The sequence below is a fragment of the Schistocerca gregaria genome, chromosome 1 (assembly GCF_023897955.1).
Source record: "Schistocerca gregaria isolate iqSchGreg1 chromosome 1, iqSchGreg1.2, whole genome shotgun sequence".
Lineage (NCBI taxonomy): Eukaryota > Metazoa > Arthropoda > Insecta > Orthoptera > Acrididae > Schistocerca > Schistocerca gregaria.
In genome coordinates, this window is record NC_064920.1 from 530,989,280 (window position 1) to 531,015,557 (window position 26,278).

The 26,278-nt window shown below is 43.3% G+C and overlaps 1 protein-coding gene across 1 annotated transcript in view; it reads left to right on the top strand.

The window, feature by feature from the left end:
* Positions 1-26,278, top strand: part of LOC126358277 (odorant receptor Or2-like) — a 137,754-nt gene that overhangs the window by 26,412 nt on the left and 85,064 nt on the right. Inside the window, exons 2-3 of the mRNA XM_050007538.1 lie at positions 7,420-7,436; positions 14,949-15,226. Of these exons, the coding sequence (XP_049863495.1) occupies positions 7,420-7,436; positions 14,949-15,226 (295 nt within the window). The remainder of the gene's footprint in view (positions 1-7,419; positions 7,437-14,948; positions 15,227-26,278) is intronic.

The following is a 26,278-nucleotide window of genomic DNA, read 5'->3' on the forward strand; positions in this document are numbered from 1 at the left end:
TCATGCAACAAAACTTCCACTTGCCGCTATGTCTTCAAAAAGATTGGGGACATTTTCCCACAGGACGTGGAAAGTAAACTTATGCATCACTCGTTCTACCGAACCTCCATTGGCGCGACGTAACGCAACATGGCATGAGGAGCGAAAACAGTAGACGATTACAGCTAACCACAAATGCTGGTATTCGTTACATTTGCAACGTGGGTGTATGTGTCGACGTTAGTGCTTCATGCGCCTAGTAATGTCGGTTCATGGCTGCTCAAGGTGCACGCTTCCCAATAATTCGCATACCAAATTAATTGCGCATCATCTCGTCATAATCGAAACACAGAGTTTGTTCTAGTATGTTCGCTGTACCCATCCACAAAACAAAATCATTCGCAAACTACGTCTCTGATGCTGCCGTTCGGCTCTGGAATGAGGTACCGCTCACTCGGCGCACAATTCAGTGCCGTGTTGCTTTTACGAAAAACTCGAAGTGCTTTTTTCTGTCTCCCTCGTAATGTTTCCCCAAAAAATAATGCTTGGCCAGTTTGCCCCTCTATCAAACTGTAGAACAAATGGTCTCATCTTTTCTCAGTTACGCTTCTCTCTTCTTTCATTTCTCTGTCAATCATGTAACTCTTTTTCCCCTATCTTAACTGTTTGTGTTGCATCGTGTTCCACTCTCTTTCTCTTTCTCTCTTCGACACAACATTCTCTTATGTCTACTGCCGATAGCGCTTATAATTTAAATATACCTCTCTGTAATTTCATTTATTCTTGTATTTATTATTAAATAATCTAAAATGTGTGTTTTTTGCAGTACAGTAATTTGTAAATGTTGTATCCTGTATTAGAGGTAACTGATTAAATGCTTATCGTAATATATACAACGTAAAATATCTGGTTAGTTGTAAGAGATCTGCTTATCCTAGTACTGCAACGTTGGGTAAATAAATAAATAGAACTATGTGCTGTACAATAGGGATCTTGATTTCTGTGTGTTCATATAAAGTATTTTGATCTGAGTTATTTACTTTTAAAAGAAAATTTATACTTTTACTAATGCTGGGTGACTTGTAGAATAAAACAGTACCCTTTAGTGCGCTCTGTACTTCAAGAATGTCAGCCATCAATTCAGAATTATATTTTTGCTGTTGTGTTTTTAATGCATATATGTATCTCTCACTGTCAACAAAAATCTGTGCTGGAAAATATCTCTGACCGGTTGTACAATGAATTATAAATTGGACGGTAGCTTACGGTGTAATATGGTTCCATTTCTACTATTTGTAAAAGCTGTGGAACACAGTCAACAAAAAATGTTTGGAAAACATGCATGTTTCATCATGAATTTAGTATGAGCCAGCAGAGAAATGATTGTCGGATGGATTGAGTCAGAAGATAGAAAAGTCAACAGTGGTAACATTAAGAGAGCAACGGGAATTCCACTGTTCAACGCAGAGGAGAGAGCGTGTATATGGAAAAAGTGCATTCAAGGCCTTTACAAGGGAGAAGACTTCTCTGATGAGATAGAAGAACAAACAGTAGTCGGTTCAGAAGAGATAGTGGATCTAGTAATGTAATTAGAGTTTAAAAGAGCTTTTGAGGACTTAAGAATAAATAAGGCAAAAGGGATAGATAAAATTCCATCAGAATTTCTAAAATCATTGGAGGAAGTGGCAACTTACGTTGGTGTGTAGATTGTATGACAGTGGCGGCATACCATCTGACTTTCGGAAAAAGTCATCTACACAGTTCCCAGGACGGCAAGAGCTGACAAGTGCGAGGATTATCGTATAGTCAGCTTGACAGCTGATGTATCCAAGTTGCTGACAAGAATAATACACAGAAGAATGGAAAATAAAACTGAGAATGTATAGGATGACGATCAGTTTGGCTTTACGAAAGATAAAGGCACCAGAGATGCAATTCTCACATTGCGGCTTATAACGGAAGCAAGAATAAAGAAAAATCAAGACACGTGGATAGGATTTGTCGACCTGGAAAAAGCGTTCGGCAATGTAAAATGGCCCAAGATGTTCGAAATTCTGAGAAAAATAGCGGTAACATCTAGCGGGAGAAGGGTTACATACAATATGTATAAGAGCCAAGAGGGAATAATAAAAGTGTCCGACCATGAACGAAGTGCGCGGATTAAAAAGGGGTGTAAGACAGGGGTGTACTCTCTCGCCCATACTGTTCAATCTGTATGGAAAGAAAAGGAAGCGGAATTAAAATTCAAGGTGTAAGGATATCACTGATATGATTCGCTGATGACATTTCTATCCTGAGTGAAAGTGAAGAAGAATTACAAGAGTTTCTGAGTTGAGTGAACAGTCCACTGATTATAGAATACGCATTGATAGTAAATCGAAGAAAGACGAAACTACTGTGAAGTAGCAGAAATGAGAACAGCGTGAAACTTAACATCAAGACTGATGATCGAGAAGTAGATGAATTTAAGGATTTCTACTAGCTAGGCACCAAAATAACTAATGATGGACGGAGTAAGGAGGACATCAAAAGCAGAATAGCACAATCAAAAAGGGAATTCCTGACTAAGAGAAGTCTACTAGTATCAAACATAGGCCTTAATTTGAGGAATAAATTTCTTAGAATGTACGTTTGGAGCACAGCATTGTATGATAGGGAAACCTGGACTGTGGGAAAACGGGAACAGAAGAGGATCGAAGCATTTGAGATTTGGTGCTACGGACGACTGTTGAAAATTAGATGGACCCATAAGGTAAGGAATAAGGAGGTTCTGCGCAGAATCGGAGAGAAAAGCAATATATGGAAAACACTAACATGGAGAAGGGACAGGATGATAGGACATCTGTTAAGACACCAGGGAATGACTTCCATGGTACTAGAGGAAGCTGCAGAGGGCAGTAACTGTAGAGGAAGACAGAGATTGGAATACATCCAGCAAATAATTGATGAAGTAAGTTGCAAGTGATATTCTGAGATGCAGAGGTTGTCACAGGAGAGGAATTTGTGGCGGGCCGCGTCAAACTAGTCAGAAGACTGATTTGACACGGCCCGCAACAAATTACTCTCCTGTGACAACCTCTGCATCTCAGAATATCACTTGCATCCTACGTCCTCAATTATTTGCTGGATGCATTCCAGTCTCTGTCTCCCTCTACGGAAGATTGATGCCATAAAAATATTAAAAAAACCCGTGTCTGACTTTGATGTGGAGCGAGTTTCACTGAAGATCCAAAGAAACTGATAGACATGCCTAATAGCGTGTAAGGCTCCAATGAGCATGCTGAAGTGCCGCAACACGATGTGGCATGGACTCGACTAACGTCTGAAGCAGTGCTGGAGGGAACTGACACCATGAATCCTGCAGGGCTGCCCATAAATCCGTAAGAGTACGATCTTCGTGCCTTCCCCATTCTACTCACAGACAGCACCCTCGCTTTGGCGGGGGGCGCGGTTTGAGATCTCTTCTGAACAGCACGTTGCAAGGCGTCCCACATATACTCAATAATGTTCGTGTCTGGAGAGTTTGTTGGCCAGCGGAAGTGTTTAAACTCAGAAGAGTGTTCCTGGAGCCACTCTGTAGAAATTCTGGACGTGTGAGGTGTCACATCGTCCTGTTGGAATTGCCCAAGTCCGTCGGAATGCACAATGGACATGAATGGATGCAGGTGATCAGACAGGATGCTTAGGTATGTGTCACCTGTAAGAGTCGTATCTAGACGCATCAGGTGTACCATATCACTCTAACTGCACACGTCCCTCACCATTACAAATCCTCCAGCAGCTATAACAGCCCTCTGCTCCATACCCGTACACGTCCATCCCCTCGATACAATTTGAAACGAGACTCGTCCCGACAGGCAACATGATTCCAGTCATCAACTGTCCAATGCCGGTGTGGAAGGATCTTGACGGGGCGTAAAACTTTGCGTTGTGCAGTCATCAAGGGTACACGAGTGGGGCTACGTCTCCGAAAGCCATATCGATGATGTCACGTTGAATGGTTCGTACGCTGACACTATTCGATGCCTCAGCATTGAAATATGCAGCGACTTGTGGAAGGATTGCACTTCTGGCACGTTGAATGGTCCTCTTCAAGCGTACTTGCTCCCGTTCTTGCAGGATCTTTATCCGGCCGCAGCGATGAAGAAAATTTGATGTCTTATCGGCTTCCTGACATTCGCGGTACACTCGTGAAATGGTTATACGGTAAAATCTCCACTTCACTGCTACCCCGGTGATGATGTATCCCATCGCTCGTTCGCCGACTATAGCAGCACGTTCAGACTCACTTAAATCTTGATCATCTGCCATTTTAGCAGCAATAACCGATCTAACAACTGCGCAGATATTTGTTTTATACGGGCGTTGCTGACCGCAGCATCGTATTCTGCATGTTTACATATCTCTGCATTTGGATACGCACCAGTTTATTTGGCGTTTTAGTGCATTTGCCCTTTGGTCAACTTCTTTACCTATTTTGGAGAACCATAGTAGATTCTGTTTCTGAAAATATCTTTCGCACCTCAAATGGAACAAGGATTTTTGGCAAAAAGATAACTATAAATTTTAAGTAAATCTCACAGTGTCCTAAAAGAACGGCAACACCTTCATCTTTTCCACGTTGAGAAAAAGTAATCAAAACGCACTCGATTCGGGTCTTACAGAATTTTTCATTCGCTAGAAGACACTGAAACGAAGGGTGTAAGAAAACAGACTACGCATATAATTGCAGGCTGCGACGACAGATGAAAATGGGAGTGTTACAGGCGTAGTGCAGCAACTCGCCGTGACATGGACCCAACAAATCATTAGAAGTGCCCCACAGAAATACTGAACCCTGGTGCCTTTACAAACGTCCATAATTGTGAAAGTGTTGCCGGTGCAGGATTTTGTGCACGATCTGACCTCTCGATTATGACCCATAATTGTTCTATGGGATCCATGTCGGGCGATCTGCGTGGCGAAATCATTCGCTCGAATTGTCGAGAACAATTATGGCCTTGTGACGTGATGAATTGCCATCCATAAAAATTCCATCCGTATTTGGAACTATGAAGTCAATCAATGGCTGCAAATAGCGTCCAGGTAGCCGAACATAACCATTTCCCTCAATAATTGGTTCAGCTGGACCAGAAGCCCCAGCCCATGCCATGTAAACACAGCCCACACCATTATTGACTCATCATGAGCTTGCACAGTACCTTGATGACAACTCGGGTCCATGACTTCGTGGGGTCTGCGCTTCATTCGTAACCTACCATCAGCTCTTACCAACTGAAGTCGAGACTCATCTGACCACACCACTGTTTTCCAGTCGTCTAAGGAGTGGCGCTGCAAGCGATGTCGTGCTGTTATCAAAGGCACGCGCGTCGGTCGTCTGCTGCCGCAGCCCATTAACGTTAGATTTCGCCGCATTTTCCTAATGGATATGTTCGTTGTACGTCCCATACTGGTATATGCGCTTGGTTCACTCTTGTCTGTTAGCAGTGATAACTCTACGCAAACACCGTTTCTCTTGGTCGTTAACTGCAGGCCGTCGGCCACAGCGGTGTCCGTGGTGAGAGGTACTGCCTGAAATCTGGGATTCTCGGCGCACTCTTGACACTGTGGATGTCGGAGTTCTGAATTCTCTAAAGAGTTCCGAAATGGAATGTCCGATGCGTCTAGCTCCAACTATCATTCCGCGTTCCCCAAAAATTAAAGCTTGTGGCCAGTTTGACCCTGTGTCAAACTGTAAAACAAATGGTCTCGTCTTTTCTCAATTACGCTTCCCTCTCCTTTCATTTTTCAGCCAGTCATGTAACTCTTTTTCCCCCTATTTTATTGTATTTTAACCTGTTTTAACATGTTCCTCTTCCTTTCCAATACTTTCTCGTATGTCTGTTGCTGGTAGCTCATATATTTTTAATTTATATTTATTGTTGTATTCCTCATTAAAGAATGTAAGCTGTATGTTTTTCTGCAGTACAATAATTTCTAAATGTTGTATTATGTATTAAGTGTAACTGATTACCTGCTTATTGTAAAATATACAAAGAAAATATGTGAGACATCTGGTTAGATTTAAGAGAGGATCTGATTACCTTAATTTTACCACATTAAATTATTAAACAAAACTAACTTCTTTCAGTAAAGAATCTTGATTTCTATATATTCATAGAAAAATTTTAATGAAAGTTATTTACATTTACATGAAAACTGTTGTAGAATATTAGAGCTGATGAATGAAATGTGTAACAAGTAGTATACTCATGATACGTTCCGTACTTGATGTATATCAGCCGTCAGTTCGGAATTAAGATGTATAAACAGACATTATAGAAATGGCACCACGTAACACCCCAAGCTGTAGTTAAATTTAGTTTTTATCTTACGACTGGTTTCTGTTAGAGACCATTTTCTAGCATAGAAGTTTGTTAACAGCAGAGGTTACGTGCATGTATCAGAAAACAGAACACCAAAAAAATATAACATTCATAAGTTCAAAATGGTTCAAATGGCTCTGAGCACTATGGGACTCAACTGCTGTGGTCATTAGTCCCCTAGAACTTAGAACTACTTAAACCTAACTAACCTAAGGACATCACACACATCCATGCCCGAAGCAGGATTCGAACCAGCGACCGTAGCAGTCGCACGGTTCCGGACTGCGCGCCTAGAATCGCGAGACTACCGCGGCCGGCCATTCATAAGTGATGTTTAGTCGTGTAGGACTTTATTTATTTATAAATATTGTATTAGTTAGATAGATATATCAAAAAAGACAATGTGGAAAAAATTATTTTTATAAGTAGTGTTTAGTCATGCATGATTAAACGTTATTTATAAAAATTATGTTTCTAACATTGTGTTTTCTGATGCGTGTATGTAACTTTTGTTGTTAACAGAAATTTGTCGTGGAAAATGCTTTCCAACCAAAACTGGCTGCACAACAAAGCATAAATTGAAAGACAGCTTAAGGTGTTACATGATGTCTTTTCTACAATTTACAAAAGCTGTGGATCAAAATCAACAAATTATATTTCAAAAATACCGTGTTCATATAAGATAGCAAAGTCAAAGTGTGACGCAGAGCAATGTTTCTTCTCGTCCGTCAACCTCTTTACCATTTTTTGGAGAATCGTATTCGCTTTTGTTTCTGAAAGTATACTTTCGCTTCTCAAACGGAATAAAGATCTTTGATAAGCAGACAGCTTTAAATGCTGAGCTAATCTCGAAGTCTCCTAAAAGAAATGCGACACCTGCAATATTTCCACAGTACGATAGAGTAATCAGAACGCACTTGTTTCGAATCCCACAGAATTTTTCGTTTGGTGGAATACATCAACACTACGTTTGTCTTGGTGACGACTTACGTTATTTCGGTCAAGGACGTCCATAACTAAAGATATCTCCTTCAGACAGCAAAGTTTTCTCTTTACAGTAATGCAGACCCGCAAGACAGCAAATGCTGGGAGGTTAGTATGGAAATTTTAAATATATCAAAATCGCTCATAACAGTACTACAATGTTTTCATCATTTTACTGATTAATGTCAGAGTTGGTAGTTTTTACAGCTAGCAACTTTTACTTCAATAACGGACAGTTACAATACTTACATACACACACACACACACACACACACACACACACACAGGGCATTTCTCTTTCACGTTTATCGTGGTTCTTCACGTCTTTGAAATAGAATTTATCGTACGTTGAACACTCGTGACAACTATGATACAGTGTATCCGTTTGTTTTTTAAGCCGTCATACATTGGCCTGATTTAAGGTCTTACTCCATCTATCTCTATATTTTGGTGATCTCTTCATATCCACATACCTTCTACTTGCAACATTATCGATAACTTTTGTTGCATATTGTAATCTTTATCTGTCTTTACCACCTTATCTAAAATGTTATACCTGATTACTTCTGCGATATCGATGACGGCATAAAAGAAAATTAAATTAAAGTTTTTAAGATTTTACAGTGTCCACCACTAACGCTTAGGAAATGGATCAATTCGACTACAGCAAGTGTTACATCGCTATGTATCTCTTTTCATGACCCCTAACATGTCTATAAACAAACTTCGTGCTAATAGTAGTTATTTTTCTTTCTATCACACCCGAGTATGTTGGCAGGAAAAGTGATAGTATGTCTCTCAAAACGTCCTAATCTTTGACATATCACCTGCTTGGTCCCCTGCGGGAGATACACAGTACAGGCAGTAGAATTTCTGTACAGACTACCTCGAGTATGTGTTCTGTAAATCGACAAACAGGCTTTTGCGAGACATCCAAAGCACTATGTAACATTATGTTTGTGCTTGATTTGTGGATGTTATTTTCTAACTTTTTATATCTCAGAAGTGTGAAAAGTACCAATTACTAATCTCAGCCTTTGCTTTTACCAATACCCCAGTAATATTTTAAAAGTTGTCTAGTTCAAATAGGAAAAGATGGTGAGTTACATTTTCTTTTGCACAATATGAGTTAAAAGCCAGCACAAATATTAAATTCGACCTATATGAACTAAGAAACGAGGACGCATGTCAATTACAAATGAGTAACTTTTCGAGATTTACGATTGTCCTATAAATAATTTTCACGAGTCAAGCGACAGATTTAGACTCTCATTATGTTTTCATTATGCTGCCTTTGATAGCGATTTTCAAAATCCAGTATATTTTGGAGGAACCATTTACCTTACCCTCACGTTGTTTCAGACTTATCTAGAAAAGTGCCAAGAATGTGGGCTCTGGAGGACAGTGACGCCTCTTATGTCCACCTTGCTGTCTCTGCTGCCCAAAAGACAAAGCAGCCAAATATAGTAAAACCACTTTGGAGATCAATTATAAATCCCACCATTTTAAAGTCTATTGCAGCCTATCCATACCCACAATACTTGATGGGTTCTATCAGGAATGTGGCGCTTGCGCAGTCGTGTTTGAGATGAACTGAATGAGCCAGAGGAAGAGATGGGTCTTTATTCCCCTTACGAAGTAAAACAACTTTGAGGCTTTTTGATGAACTTTCTACGAATAGGCGCCACTCGTTTGGAGTGAAATATGTTCCGATAGCGTCTAACGGACCAATCACGTTATTGCAGAAGCATAGGTCATTTTAACGAGGAAAAAATCTAGAAAAAACCTTGTGATTGTTTCTCTGTTCCGACACTTGCACAATTTCGTATAACAAGTTCTATTACTTGCATCTTGATGTCAGAAGCTCAGAATTTGGCTTGGTGTGACCACGGCCTCTGATAAAATCATTAAGATCCTCCTGTTTGTATAGTTCTCTCCTCAGCTAGAAAATTTGAAACTTTTCATTTACTGTGTGAACTCTCTTTTGAGTACAACTTATGTCCTACAGTCTGAAAGCATGCCATAGTATGGTTTTCATGCCTCACACATCTTACGAGGTGGTCGAATGGAGTACTTTTTTGCTCTTTTCTTAATAAAATGAGCACATACAAACCAAAATTAAACTGCTGGATACTTACAGCTTCTTATGCCATCTTTTAAGGAGATACTTATGCTCTCTGAAAACTGTCGCTAAATTCAAGTACTTAGTTAGTCAGTTAGTTAGTTACATGCTCCATAGATCATCTGAACGATTATTTTGTCGAAATGATGTGGACAGATTCAGTTTACAGGAACTGTATACACGATTAATTTTAGCACTAATGAAAGAGCTATTATTTTTAGTTCTACTCATGCGTCTACAGATAAATTTTGTTACTGTCTACCAGTTTTTAAGTATAAATTCGCTAGAAGAATAGAGTGAGCTGTCCAGGAGAAATTATTTTAAACTAAATTTAAAAATTTCTTCGCTTCACGTCAGACGTTTTATGTTATTGGGCACATAATCAAAAAAATTTGTAGCTGCATGTGGAACTCGTTTCCGAGCCACTGCCACTGACAATTTTAACAACGTATCATGAAGGTCATTTTTGCCTCTAGCGTTGTAGCTATGGACGCCACCGTTCTTCTCAAATTGTGATGGATTATTTATGACGAATTCCATTACCGAATATATGTGTCGTGCTGTTGTAGTTAAAATGTCTACCTCCTTGAAGAGGCATTTACATGATGCCCGTGAGTGAACACCACATACTAGCCTTACTACTTGATTTTGTGCAATCAAATGATTTACCCCAGAAAATTATTCCGTAAGGCATTATTGAATGGAAATTCGAAACACAAGACAAAAGGTTCGTTTTTTTTATTAGCAATTATGCGAAGAGCAAAAGTAGTTGAACTTAACTGTTTGAGCAGCTCAGTAACATACTTCTTCCAGTCCAAGTTTTCATCAATATGTACACCCAAAAATTTGGAGCAATATACCTTAGTTACGGACTCTTAGTCATATGCTACATCAGTTGTTGGTATGACTCTATTTGTTGTCCAGAACTGAAAGTAGTGATGTTTTTTCTTCTAAATTTAGGAAGAGTAGACTTTCAGAGAACCAATTAATAATTCCTTGGAGAATATTATTTCCCAACTGTTTTGTTGCTTTCTCTCTAACGGGATTTACTATAACACTAACATCGTTTGTAACTACCGCGTGTCTTCAATTAGTGCGTGTAACGCCACATTACACCACAGAAGTATCAGAATTACGTTTATTTCAGTCATCAGTATTCTCACTGGTTTGCTGCGGCCTACCAATAATTCCTCTCCAGTGCAGACCTTTTAGTCTGACAGCAGCACTTGCAGCCAACGCCCTCAACTATTTGCTGGATGTATTCCAGTCCCTGTCTTCCTCTACAATGTTTCTGCTCTACGGCTTCCTCTAGTGCCGTGGAAGTTATTATCTGATGTTTTAAAAAACGTCCAATCATCCTGCCCCTTCTTCTTATCAGTGTTTTCCAATTGTTCCTTTCCTCGCCGATTCCTTAACTTACCAGTCCACCTAATTTCCAGTGTTCTTCTCTAGCACCTCATCTCAAATGCTCCGATTCACTTCTGTTCCCGTTTTCCAACAGTCCATACATCACTACCATACAGCGCTGTGCTCCAAACGTACATTCTCAAAAATTTCCTCCTCAAATTAAGGCCTATGTTTGGCGCTAGTAGACTTTTCTTGACCAGGAACGACCCCTTTGCCAGTGTTATTGTTTTTTTTTATGTCCTCCTTACTCCACCCATCAGGAGTTATTTTACAGCCCAAGTAGCAGAATTGCTTAGCTTCGTCAACGTTTGATCCACAATTCTTGTGTCAAGTTTCTCGCTGATCTCATTTGTGCTTCTTCTCATTACGTTGGTCTTTGTTTTTAAATGAAGACACTGCCATTTGACTGTATCGTTGGGGTCGTAATTAAATAAACAACAATACAGTTGAATACAGTGTGTTCATTTAAAAATTATTGTTGCTCAGCAACATCAAAAACTGTTTACTTTCGTCTTTCTTCGACTTACTCTCAGTCCATATTCTGTACGCCTTAGTTTGTTCATTTCAGTCAACACACCCTGTAGTTCATCATCATTTTCACGAGGTAGCATTGTCATCAGCAAATGTTTTCACTCGTATCCTTTCACTCTGAATTTTAATCTCACTCTTGAACCGTTCATCTATTTCCGTCATTGCTTTTCGATGTACAGATTGAGCAGTAGGCGCGAGAGACTATATTCTGTCTTACACCATTTTTAACCAGAGCAGTTCGGTATTGATCTTCCAAGTCTTATTCTTCGCTGTTGGTTCTTGTACACATTGTATACCGCAACTCTCTTCCTATAGCCTACTGCCATTTTCCTCAGAATTCTGCACATCTTGCACTATTATACATTGTTGAATGCTTTTTTTCAGCTCGACAAATCCTATGAAATTGTTTTGATTGTTCTTCACTCAAGCATCCATTATCAACCGCAACGTTAGAATTGTCTCTGTGGCAGCTTTACCGTTACTAAAGCCAAACCGATCGTCATATAACAGATACTCAACTTTCTTTCCCATTCTTCTGCATATTATTCATGTTAGCAGTTTGCATACATAACCTGTTAAGCTGATAGTGCGATAATTCTCGCACTTGTAGGCTCTTGGGGTCTTCGGAATTATGTAGATGGAGTTTTTCCGAAAGTGTGATGGTATATCGCCAGTTTCACACATTCTGTACAATAAAATGAATAATCGTTTTGTTGTCATTTTCCCCAATAATTTTAGAAATTTGATGGTATGTTATCAGTCCCTCCCTCCTTATTTGACCTTAAGCCTTCCTAACCTCTTTTAAATTCTGATTCTAATACTGGATCCCCTACATCTTCCCTGTCAATTACCCATTCAGTATCCTCAAACACTCTCTACGTCTTCATCCTCTGCTTGCGATGTCGACATGTATAACTGAATTATTGTTTTCTTTGGTTTGCTGTAGATTCTGATGAGAACAACCCTAACTCACTCTCTGTCCTACCTTCCGGTTCATAACGTATCCGACTCCCATTATATAATTTTCTGCTGCTGTTGATTTTATCTTATACTCGTCTGACCAGAAATCTTTGTCTTCTTTCTAATTCATTTCTTTGACCCCCACTTTAATTAGATTGAACCTTAGCATTTCCGTTTCCAGATTTTCTAGCCTCTCTACGGCGTTCAAGCTCTTTACATTCCACACCCCACTCGTAGAACGATATGTGTTCGTTGGTTAGTCAATCTTTTTCTCATGGTCACCTCCCCCCTGACAGTTCCCTGCGGGAGATCCGAACGGGGGCTAGTCCGGAATCTTGTGCACATTTTCCAGTGACAGGAGACATGTCCTGTGGATACAAATTGTGTGACTTAAATGCAACGGTTTGCATTGCCTTTTGCGTCGTCATGCCGTTGATCATTGCTGATTCTTCCGCCTTTCAAGGGCAGTTTCCCACCTCCATGGACAAGAGAGTGCCCTGAACCTCTGTCTGCTCCTCCGCCCTCTTTGGCAAGGCCGTTGGCAGAACGAGGGTGACTTCTTATGTCGAAAGTTTTCGGCCGCCATTTCTGATGATTTTTCATTCAAAAAGTAAAAAGTGGCGGGTTTCGAACTCGTGGGCGAGGCCCTTTTGATTACTATTCAAAGACACTACCCCTAGCCTAGGGGCCACAAACACAATGAAAAGTAGAAAAAAACTGCTAAATGTCAGTACTCTGGAAAGCAAAGTTTATAAGGAATAATGGATACTTTCCTTAGTCTTTAGAGGTAGGCAGTTAGGAAATAACCATTAAAACATAAATACGGGCAAAAAGTTAAAATTTGTTGCATTGCGTATAGTCATTTCACCAATGATTCACAATGAAATTCTCTGTGCGTATCTGTTTCAGCTCAGTGCGGTCTATACCTTTCTGTTCTAATCATAGAAACATTATTGTGTTAACTTCCGAAGGACAAAAGGAAGATTATTGTGTAACATCCCGTCGTGGATGGTGTCATTGGAGGTGGAAAACAACATCGTTCTGAGGAGGGACACGGAAGGAAACTCGAGCCCTTTTCTAAAGAAACCACACAATTTTCCAAGAGCGATTAAAGGAAAACACGGAAAACCCTGATCTGGATGACTGGTATGCGTCTTAACCTCTGCAAGACCCCACTCGGGGAATTGCTTTGATATCTTCCTTCAGACGGACGTGAAAATCACGCTAAACAATGGAAAAATACTCCACAATACATTGTACTTCAGTATTTTCCCAGGATTATCCCAAGAAATCAATGTCCGCTTCGGTAGCTCACTGGCCAGTATGTCTGGCTGCTATATGGAGGACCCAGGTTTGATTCATTCCCTGTACTCTCAGAGATTTTTCGTGGTGGAAAGACTCGAACGGGGTTCGGTCTGTCTCGTGAAACCAGCTGAGGAGCAAATTGACTGAGAACTAGCGGTGGCAACGACTGAGAGAGCGAGTTTATGATCCCATGCCTCTAAAATCAAATGATGCCATTGGCAGAGGAGGACACAGCGGTCGGTCGGTTCTGATTGACTCGTCTGGGCTAGAATGCGTAGCTTTGTAGGGACTGGAGGAGAATATGAGAGCACATAGGTTGAAGTTTGCAGTAGGAGTTTGATGTACAGTGAGATCTTAACTGAAATAGCACTCCCCTCGAATGGAAATGACTTGGCACCATAAATATTTTAGTCACTGTCATGAAGGGAGACGTATTTTCACAACATATATTCTTCCAAAGAGATGCTAGATTGCAATGGTTGAAGGATTTGCCTGTGGAGAGTAGCAAGTTGAGAGGTTGGGATGGCTGGTGACGTTGTTCTAATGGTTCAAATGGAAAACCACTAAAAGGGGTTAATTTTTTGTTCTATGAGGGCATGCTGAAAAGCGATGCCTCCCAGTTTCTTAACTCTTGAAGGTTATTAAATAAAACAAATGTTAACATTCTAGATCTTTATTCTTCCTGTCGACATATTCGTTTCTCAACATAGTCACCCTGGCGACGAACACATTTCCCGCAGGGCGAGACCAGTTTCTTGATACCGTCACTGTAGAATGTTGGCCTTTGTTGACTGAGCCACAACCTCGCCTCCGCCTGCCCCGCTTCATCACTATCGAAATGAAATCCTTGAAGGCGTTTCCTAAGTATTGGAAACAGATGATAATCCGATGGGGCCAAGGCGGGGCTGTAAGGAGGATGATCGATGACGGTGAACCCAAGGCGTCGGATTTTTGCAGATGTCGCAACGCTCATGTGCGGTCTGGCAGTGTCATGCTGAAAGAGAGGGTGTTAATGCATAGACAAACTCTTCGAATTCGATCGACATAGTTACGTTACACACCGCCATGTTACGTGCTGAAATTCGGAGCCCTCGAGCGATGGAGGCTGTAGATATGTAGACGTGAAGGACAAAGATAAAGAATATTGATAAACCATGTTGTTTTTTAAAAACTCTAAGATTTTTCACATTAAAAATTCGGAGGCTCTACTTCTCAGGATTCCCCTGTACTAACCAATGTTCGCAACAAATATTGATGTATTCGGTCGGAAAAATCATAGCAGCTGAACTGTCTAGGACGCAGACAGACGGCGGCCACCCTGGAAGAGGTCCAGGATTTGGTGAGTCCCAACGCAGCCATGCTGCGGCTGTTGGGGCTGTGGCGCTCACCGCGGTCTGACGGCGAGGGTACCGGCGGTGCCCTGGCTGTGGTGCGCAGCTGGCTCTGCTGCGCCATGGTGGGCTTCGCCTCGGTCACCACCGGGGCCAAGCTGTGCGTGGACACTCCGGAGGACCTGACCGCGCTCACCGACTGCGGCTACAGTCTGTTACGGCTGTCTGCCATTGCGGTGAAGGTAAGAAACTTTCTAACAGGCTGGTGGGAAACGAGAAACGAGTACACTTCAGCATGATCCCACATGAGTAAATTGTCATTCACCGATTACATGAGTTGAACGCTTCATATGTTCATAGAATCATGTATATGTAAGCAAATTGTTCTCAGCAATAATTTCAATAAATTGTACGCTACCCTCCATAAGTTTGAAAACACGACGCTCCGTATTACAACAGAGCAAGATGGGAATGATCTCTGTGAGTTACTGGTTACAATACAGAACACTATGCTCAAAAAACGATTAATAATGACACTTGAAGCATTGTACAGATAATTGTTGTACGTATACACACATATTGTTCAGTTTTCTACTAACGGATTTTACCTGTCCAAGCATTTCCAATAAACACGCCAGATAGCGCCGATAGACGGCATGACTGTGTAGTGGTTATGTTGTTTACAGTTTGTTCAGCTGTACTTCCGTTGGTATGAAGGTAGAACATGGGGCGAAAGAAGGTAGTAAATTCAGCGAAAGTAACTGAAAATGGCCTCAAAGTGCTCTCCTTATGATTCACAGGTAGAGACAATCCCTTTGCACCAAAAAGGTAACAGTGTCCAACAAATATCAAAGACACTCAAGAGTTCACCCAGCGGAGTTGTCAAGACCATACACCGGTATCGAGATACAGGTTCATATGATAATCATCCTCGCTCAGGAGCACTTGGGAAAATATCAGAACCCCAGGAAAAGTATTTGCTAGTGGCCTGTAAACGTAATAGGTTCAAAACTGTGAACTGACTGCTGAATTCAACACAACTAGGGGCACACCAGCGAATGAGTCAATAGTGAGACAATATCTAAGAGAAAACTACCTCCGGGATAATACAACAAGAACGAAAGGCTTCATTGGGCTGCCACACACCAACATTGGACAACAGGGGAATGGAAAAGAGTCTTATTCACCGAAGAATCCAAGATCGAAACACTTAGATGTAAACGCCGTCAATTCGTACGCCGTTAACGCCATGAGCACTTGAATACTCAGTGCGTAACTCCAGCTGTGAAGCGTGGAAGGTGTAGTGTCCTACGGTCGTCAGGAAAGAACTAATAGTCAGTCTGAACATACTTTATTATAAAACAAGAAAAACGCCTTTTTGGTGTACACCAAGTGTTAAACACAAGAACAAACAGAAAAAAACCTCATAACTCTTGTGGTGGCAAATCAGATAAGTAAACAAGACAATGGAAGAAACTAGTGACCAAAATTTACACTACAAAATACAACGTGCTACTACAATGCTAGGGCGAGTGAATACAATGCTAGGGCTGGCGTAAGTACTGGCCGGAGCTGTTCTTAGTAGTTGGTAAACACTGGTGGTGCGTATAAAGCCACGTCGGTGGAATGCTACATGAGTCATATGAGTTCCAGTTGGTGGAACACTGTCACGTGATGTCTGACGAAGTACTTCCATGTTTATTTGGAAAGTCTGTTATTGTTTCTGTCCACTGGTGATGTTTCTCTCCGTGGTCCTGAAAGCGGGTCATCAACCCATCTTGCGTGTCAGTTGTGTGGGCCCTCTAACAATAAGGGGCCACTACATTTCCCACCCCATGCACAGCACCACAACAGTCCATAGGAGCAGGGGCGTCCTGGTCGACGTCCATGGATTTGTGGCCGGCAGGGGCGGGAGGCGGCGACGCAAGCGGAGTTTCCGCCACAGGGCGGTCGGCGACAGGCACTGGCAGTTCCCCTAGGGTGTCATGGTCCACCAGATAGGGGCGGAGCTGGTTCAGGTGCCGGCGGGCGGTGGAACCGTCGGCCCACTGGAGACACGCCATCGCCTAGCCACAGCGCTCGGTGATGACCACAGGTGCCCAGCGCACCCATGGATGAGAGAAGGTCCATGCCCAGACCTCCTGCCCGACGCCAAAGGAGTGCACCGGTGTGCGAGCGGGAGGTCGAGAAGCCTCGGCAACCAGGACAGATAATGGAGAGCAGAAAGGTTGACTGTGAAGTATCTCTCCTAGACTTTCACCGGCATGGGCAAAGCACCGCCTTAGTTACTTTACCATAGTCCCACTTTCTGCATAGTCTTAAAACTCCATACGAAGTCTCCTGGGGTGCATCTCACTGGCCGGTGCCTGGCATTATACCACTCTCGGCCTTTCTCCTGGGAGTCCAGGTTCCGGATATGAGCCAGATATTTCGCTTCTTTGGTTCTGATGAGGAAGTTTTTCATGTCGTCATCCTGAGTATTGCACATCTGAAACAGAAACAGTGCAACCATTATTGTTTTGACTTCACAACTATGGAACAAAAGAATGGTGTGAGACATAAAGTGTCTTGCTTTGCTGCGTTGTACATGAATGTCATGAGACAGAGTTGTCTCCTAATCTCTCTGTTCGATATCAATGTACATCAATAAACATCTTCCAAGTCTTTCTGTGAGGCAATCCATCTGCCAGTGGTAGATAGTTAATCGTCGTGTTGGTTTTGCCGCAACGCGAAATTATTTACACCACTAGATTCCCCAGCAAAACATTTTCATCTTCAGTGACCATCACAGAGGGAGTTCTGTGCTTCGGAATGATGTCTTCTACAAGGTCCCTTGTAATTTAGGGAGCTTTGGCAGTCGGGAGTCGGCACGGGAGTCAGTGCAGACTATTATTCATTCATCGATTCCCATTTGTCACCACGAAATCGATTCCATTTCGATGGAATGGTGCTGCTGCATGTGTATTTGGTGACAGATATTTGGAAGTAACTGCACACACGCTTCTGTCGGCCTAATCCTTTACAGTAGCTAACGGATCAGACGAAACATGGCCAGTCATTCCTACATCTGATTCTTCAAGATAGCTGCGATGAGAACCTACCATTCCTCACTATCAGATCACAGTTCCTCTTCTACAACATTATGTTAATTAACTGATGTTCTTTTTGCGTCAGTTCATCCTTCTACAGGGCACCTGTATTTTTCAGTAGTGCTGTATCTTCCCTTTGTTCAGCAGCAATGTCATGTAATGCAGCAATAATTGAGAGTTCATCCACTCTGCTGTGTTTCACAAAATGGACTGTGCGGCTGATCCCGGCGGAGATTCGAGTCCTCCCTCGGGCATGGGTGTGTGTGTTTGTCCTTAGGATAATTTAGGTTGAGTAATGTGTAAGCTAAGGAACTGATGACCTTAGCAGTTAAGTCCCATAAGATTTCACACACATTCAATTTTTTTTTTTTTTAGAATGATATTTTCACTCTGCAGCGGAGTGTGCGCTGATACGAAACTTCCTGGCATATTAAAACTGTGTGCCAAACCGATACACGAACTCAGGAGCTTTGCCTTTCACGGGCAAGTGCTCTACCAACTGAGCTACTCAAGCACGACTCACGCCGCGTCCTTACAGCTTTATTTCTGCCAGTACCTCGTCTCCTACCTTCCAAACTTAACAGAAGCTCTCCTGCGAACCTTGTAGAACAAGCATTCCTGAAAGAAAGGATGTTGCGGAGAAATGGCTTAGCCACAGCCTGGAGGATGTTTCCAGAGTGAAATTTTCACTCTGCAGTGGAGTGTACGCTGATAGAAACTTCCTGGTAGATTAAAACTGTGAGGACGGGGCGTGAGTCGTGCTTGGGTAGCTCAGTTGGTGGAGCACTTACCCGTGAAAGGCAAAGCACCCGAGTTCGAGTCTCGGTCCGGCACACAGCTATAATCTGCCAGGAAGTTTCATATCAGCGCACACTCCGCTGCAGAGTGAAAATTTCATTCTGGAAACATCCCCCAGGCTGTGGTTAAGCCATGTCTCCGCAATATCCTTTCTTTCAGGAGTGCTTGTTCTGCAAGGTTCGCAGGAGTGCTTCTGTTAAGTTTGGAAGGTAGGAGACGAGGTACTGGCAGAAGTAAATCTGTGAGGACGGGGCGTGAGTCGTGCTTGGTTAGCTCAGTTCCAATTCTCGCTTCGCGCGTCGGGCGACTAGGTTGTGCTCTTAGTTCCGCCTCTACCGTAGCGCAGCGTGTTTTCCTCCTGTCAGTTTAGTGCCGTGTTGGTCTCCGTGCGCGTCGCATCGCTGGTTGTCGGCTGGTGTTTGGTGTTCGTGCGGCCCTTCCTGTCGCGGCGTCGTCTCTCGCCGTGATGTCCACCATGGTTCCCACGAAAGTTCCGCGTACAGGTACAGTCAGTTTTACCTTTGACAAATCCACGCGTCACGTCCAGCCCGGTTCTTTGGAGATACATGACTGGTTAGTCGATACAGTTAAGGTCACTACTGATCAGGTTCATACCGCATATTTCGACAGCGAATTATATGTGTTTTTTGTTAAGTTTCTTGACCCGCTCCAGGTTGATAGGCTACTTTCTCGTCATGGTTCTCAGGTACCCTTTACGCACCGTGATGGTTCCACTAGTATGGTTCTCTTGGCAAATGCAGAAGTGATATATACGAATGTTCGGGTATTTAACCTTCCGCCCGAGGTTGACGACTGTTTTCTGAAGTCCGTTTTGCTTCCTTATGGGGACGTACGCCATATTCGAAAGGAACGCTGGTCTGCTCAGCACCGCTTACAGGTATATAGTGGTATTCGGTCGGTGGAAATGGTGGTCAAAAAACCTATTCCTTCTCACCTACAGGTATGTGGTTATAGGGTCCATATCACGTACAGTGGCCAGGAAGGAACATATTATTATTGTAATGAAACTGGTCATTTCCGTACTAATTGTCCGCGGCGTGTGGTGGTATTAAAACCTACATACGAACAGCGTAAAAAATTGACTTTAGCTGATCTTCTCCCGCAAGGATCTCGGACTGAATCGCTCACTGTTACTGAGGGACGCAGTGATCCGTTGCCCGACAACGGCCGTGATTTTCCCCCGTTGTCCTTGAGTAGGGATGTTGCTGCCCTTAATTCCGATGTGCCCGCGCTGATTTCTCACAACAAGCGTCGGCGAACACAGGATGATGCGGCTGATGAATCTTCCTTATTGGCTCGCCCTTCCGATGGGCCTCCGGTAAAGGACTCTCTTTCTCAGTCAGAAATCGTGGATGAGGACGCCACAGGTGCTATCACGCCTTTGCAGAAGCTCCCTGACACCTTATCTGACGTTGTTCCTGCTGCCGCGGCAGCCTCTTCGGAGACGCCCGTGACGGAACCTGCTTCTGGTTGCCACGTGTCTTCTCCGGTTCTCTCTGACACTTCTCCTATTGACTCTGTTTCGCATCCCCCTTCTGGAATTTCTGTCGCCCCCTCTGGGTCACAGCCTCCTCCCATCAAACAACTGATTGATTCTCCAGAGCCAGTGGATCCCGTTGTTATTCACCAACTGTCCCACCGTGAACCCATGTCTGCGGACGAGTGGGATGTAGAGGCCTCTCTCCCGCAATCTGACACGGAATGTCTACATGATGCTCCCACGCAGCCGAACGCTGCAGCGTCGGCACCGCGGAGCCGCAGTCGAATCCGTAAACAGCCACAGAGAGCCGCGTCACGGCCGAAGAAAAAGCAGTGGGAAGATGAGGGTTCTGTTTCGTAGTTTTTCTCTCTGTGGTTCAGCGCTTGTTTCTGGTACGATTACTTGTATGTTGCTCCGTCAGCTGACGGCTCTCTACCGATCTTCGTTCTTCTTTCTGGGTTGAAGTTCCATGCAAGCATATACATTTCTTACTCTGAATATTAACAGAATATGTTCTGAGCTTCGGCTCGCCGCTTTGCGACAGTTTATCTATCAGTCTGGGACAGATGTTGTTTTTTTACAGGAAGTCCTATTCGACCAGTTTTCCATTCCTGGGTTCTCGACGTTTTTTAATGTCGCTTCCGAACTTTCTACGGGCACTGCCTTGTTTTATAGAGAAGGCATTCCGTTGATGAATTTCGAAGTACTCGACAGTGGAAGGGGGATCGGGTGCACGTCTTATGATCTCAGTTTACTCCTTCTTTATGCCCCTTCTGGTTCGGGTTGTACTACCGCACGTTCGAGTTTCTATAAAGAAGAAGTCATTTACCTGCTTCGTAAATCCCCGACAAAGATAATTTTAGGTGGGGACTTCAATTGTGTTCTACGGCCGGTAGATCAGTCTCCTAATTTTAATTTCAGTAAAGAACTCGACGACCTTGTGCGCTCCTTGCACCTGCGTGACGTGTGGGTTTTTCGCTATCCTACACTTGTGCGACATACCTACTTTACTCCCACGTCTAGCAGTCGCCTCGATCGCTTTTACCTTTCCGATTCCTTGTGTGGGCAACTTCTGGCTGTTGATGTGATACCAGCCTGTTTTACTGATCATTGCGCTGTAGCCGTTACTTTTAATTACGAGCGACAACCGGTAAAATTGTTTCGTCCTCCTTGGATGCTCAATATCGCGTATTTGCAAGATACCTCCCTTGGTATCGTCCTGGAGGACATTTGGACTCGTTGTTCTCGTACTATGGACCGGTACCCGTCTATCGTGGCATGGTGGACACTGTATGCAAAACCACACATCCGTAGGGCTCTCATGCGTTTTGGGGCTGCGAAGGTGGCAGAAGATCGACGAACGCAAGAATTTTACTATTCTGTCTTACGTCAACTGTACGATAGTGCTACGCATGCTCCCCTACGGGTTACTGATATACAGCGCATCAAAGCCAAATTACTGCAGCTCAAACGCATTCAACTGGAGGGCCTGCGGACGAGGTCTCAACCACGTTCTCTTCTACAAGAGGAACTGACTCACTCTACCATCTAGTCCGTTTACGGTCGCGCCGGAAACGTGGGTGCCTTGCCTCCCTCACAACCGCTGACGGCCGCGTGTTTACCTCTCACCGTGACATTTCTGACTTCGTTTACACCTATTTTACTGATCTGTACGATACTCATGTCCCGGCGGAAACCTCTCTTGACGACTTTACCTCCTTGCTGCCTCGCGTCGTCACTCCTCAATTAAACGACGCCTTTCTGCGTCCCTTTCAGAAGGATGACATATATGATGTTGTTGCAGGATCGCAGTCCCGCAAGTCGCCTGGATTAGATGGTATTCCTAAGGAGTTCTATGTTCAATTTTGGCCGCTCATTGGTGACACCTTAACGTCAATGCTAAATGAAGTGATGCGGGGAGTCTCACTTCCTGCTCCTTTTCAGGAAGGCAGAATGGTCCTCCTCCCGAAATCCACAGGTCGACCTGCAATTGATTCCCTCCGTCCTATTACTCTCCTTAACTTTGATTATAAACTTGTCGCTCGAGCAATTAATATCCGTCTCTCTAAGCTGCTCGATACCATTATTGCCGCCCACCAAAGCTGTGTGCCTGGACGCACGATACTGACTTCCGTTCTCGAATGTCGCGATGTAATCTCGGTGGCGGCTGCCGCTAATATCCCAGGGGCTTTGCTTTTTCTTGATTTCCAAAAAGCGTTCGATCGCGTCAGCCATGATTTTTTATAGAGAGTGCTCACCGCTGTCGGCTTTAATAATGATGCTCGACAAGTCTTAACTAATCTTTTTACCGGTATCAGTGTCTCGGTGATTGTGAACGGTCACCCTACCCCCCGGATATCGATCAGACGGGGGTTACCCCAGGGAAGCCCCTTATCCATGTCACTTTTTGTTCTATCCTTAGAGACCTTACTTCACCATCTCACCATGCAATTACGTGGCTGGAATATATTGGGGGAAATTTTTGCAGTCCGTGCATACGCCGATGACGTCATGGTTTTAGTACGACATGCCGAGGACATACCGCGGCTTAAGGATACCTTGGATTCATTTTGTGGTCTTGCTGGTGCTCGCATTAATGATCGCAAATGCACGTTCCTGCCGTTGAGAGGCTTTGATCATGTCGTCATTCCTTGGGCGACGGTTGTCGATCGCCATAAGACCTTGGGGATCATAGTGGATCGTAATCCGATCAAAATGGCGGCACTAAATTGGCGTGAGGTTACGAGTCGTGTTCACGGGGCGATCCTTGAACATGACCGCCGTTCTCTTAGCCTCCTTCACAAGGCACGGGCTTTAGAGACCTATGTCTTCAGTAAAATATACTACGTTGCGCAGGTCTTACCGCTTCTCGCGATGATGGCCCGCAGGCTGAAACAGCTGTTTAGTCGATTTCTGTGGCGCCGCCATGTCTTCCGTGTCCGGTATGAAGTTGTGGCCAGGCCTCGGAAGCTTGGAGGATTGGGTCTTTCAGATATCAAAGTGAAGACGTCCATCTTATTTGCCCGCCGCAATGTTTTAACCTGTACGCGGGCTCCGCATTCAGTCACCTCTCGTTTACTTTCCCGCCTCCGGCCGGCCAGTCTGACCCCTCCTGTTGATGTTGGACGGATTAATCCTAAATTGCGGCACATTCGTGAATACTTTGTACTTGTCGGTATTCTGGGTGCTGATATACTTTCTATGACGCATATTACTACCAACATGCTACAAATCCGTTGGGGTACAGCATGTTTCCCTTCTTCTGTTGAACTTGCTTCCCCGTCAACGTCATGGAAAACGGTCTGGTCTCATCTTAGTCTTCCCATTTTGCCGATGGAGATTGTTTCAACGTGGTATAAGGTCATTTACCGTCTGATACCTACTGGTGATCGTCTTTTTCGTATTGGCCTTCGTCCGACTGATCAGTGTGAGGAATGTCATCAAACTGACACCTTACTTCACAGGCTAGTTGCTTGCGGACGGGATCATTGGCTCTGGGTCCGCCGTCAATTAGCTTTTCTTACTAGAGGGCCTGAAACCGCATTCCCAGACGACATCTTCTTACATCCGGACATCTCTTATTTTCCTCAGACGAAAACGAACACGATTGTCTGGCTCTTGGGTTACTATGTCCACTACGTCATTGAAGGCGGTAATGACCCAGATCCCCGTGTTTTTCACCATTATTTGTCACCTGCGCATTGGAAATGGCAGCGGTTACCACAATACCGAACGCTTTTTGCGAATATGCTTTTTCTTGTGTTTAACCGTCAAGGTGTTGGTTAAGTTCCCCTGTGATTCCTGTTTCTTCCCTGAGCTTGGGTCCCCTCCCTTGTTGTATTTTTTCGTAATTTTTTTTTCTCTTTTGCATGTATATATATATATATATACACCCAAAATTCATACGGGTGGGATAACGGGTTGGTCTTCCCCTTCAGAAGTAATGTTTTATTTGTGTTTCAACTAATTTGTTGATTTTCTTTTTGCAGCTAATATTAAATGATGATTTGACTATGGTTGTCTGAATTCTCGTGAAATATACCAAGTCAATCTGATAATAATAAAAAAAAGTTGATAGAGCACTTGCCCGCGAATGGCATAGGTCCCGAGTTCGAGTCTCGGTACGGCACACAGTTTTAATCTGCCAGGAAGATTCTTTTTTTTTTTCACAAAAGCATTCGTTGATAGGTAGTCAGTGTCCTTGTGTTTTTGAATATCACTGTGATGTTGTATACCTGAATCCTCAGTACCAATCTCACCATTCAACCCGTCGGATCCTTCAGCCTAGTCTGCCAGCATAGAGAGTAGTGGTCTATTGCAGTGACGAATTGTTTGCGAAATAAATATGGCCAGGACTTGTTAATGACCCAAACAACTGCAAGGCACTCTCCTCTGGTTTTACGGGTAGAGTAGCTCTCTTTCGACTTGCAAAATTCTTTGGAAGCATATCACTTGCCTAGCACCTTCTAGAATTTGTACTACAGCTGCACCTATCCCATAATTGCTAGCGTCAGTGTGCAGTTCTGTCTCGGCATTCTCAGCATACAATGGTAGGACTGTCGAAGACGTCAGTGCCTCCTTAGGGACAGAGAAAGATAATGTTGCACAGTATTTGGTGCATGTGCATGTTGAGAAAACCTCTCACATCACACAAGTGCAGGGCAGTCAGAAAACCTGTGACTGCTCTTATTGTCTCCGGACTTGGCTGTACTCCATTGCCATTCACTAGATGGTGAAGAGGATTATTTTCGGATTCGAGCAGGGCCTGCAGTCTGAACATACTTCATCACAGTTTTCAGGCAACGTAGATGTTCTTCAAATGTCTTTGGAAAAACGACAGAGTCATCCAGAGAGAAAAGACATATCCACCATTTAAGGTATCAAAGCAGGTTGTGCATCATACACTCAAAGGTGGCTGGAGCATTATCTAGTCCAAACTGCGTAGTTCTGAATTCTTATAAGGGAAAGTCCCCATCGCATCTTATCAGATTTATTGGTAAAATGACTCATTGGATAGCCCTTCAAAAACTAAACACAGATCAAGTATGAAAACACGAAGAAGGTGTACTGAATCGTGAAAAAAGAAGAAAAATAGAAACGGTGAATGGTCCAAGCTCAAGATGTGCAACAACAAGTGAACCATGACGTCGTGGTTGTGTGGTCACAGTGTTGGACTGCAAAGTGGGAGATCCATGTACAAACCTCCCTCATGTGCCAATTGTTTTTTCACAAAATGACAATCCGGTCATTGACATATCTGTTCTCCTTCGGTAGTCTTGGCAGTTGTCATACTGTACTTTGGTTGTAGAATATGAGTCATGTAGCAAGAATACATTACTGTTGCAAGTAAATGTGATGACAAGTGGGAGGCTGCATAGACCTCTCTCAGAAATGAAAACAACAAATAAAATGGTGTGAAATAAGTTACACCAAAAGAATTCAAGGGTCGAAATTCCAAAATTGGATTCAAAGTCATAACATGTGATATTTGTATAGATCAAATAGGACGTATCTATGACTTTAGGCCACACTCAAATTTGAATACAGCGAACATACACTTCAGTGACCGGGTGAACAGTTCAAAGTTTTGTGGAAGAAAAATATGGGGCGTTAGGGAGATTTTGAGACGGATATCCCCCTTCGCAGTCCAACACCGTGGCCTCACAACTAAGATGCTCGATGTTGCAGATTTTGATCCTGGACCATTTTAGAGAGGTCCGGTGGAAGTTTCCCTTGTCAGAGGCTGCCAGGAGCTGTGAAGACAATTTTTTCCCAATCAGCCTTTTCAAGATCGATTTTCCAGTAGCCTGTTTGCACGACTATAGTTAAGAAATACAGGTGTTGGAGAAAAATAGGGAAATACCACGAGAAATGTATGCTTGAACATAAATGGCGATTCTAGTCAA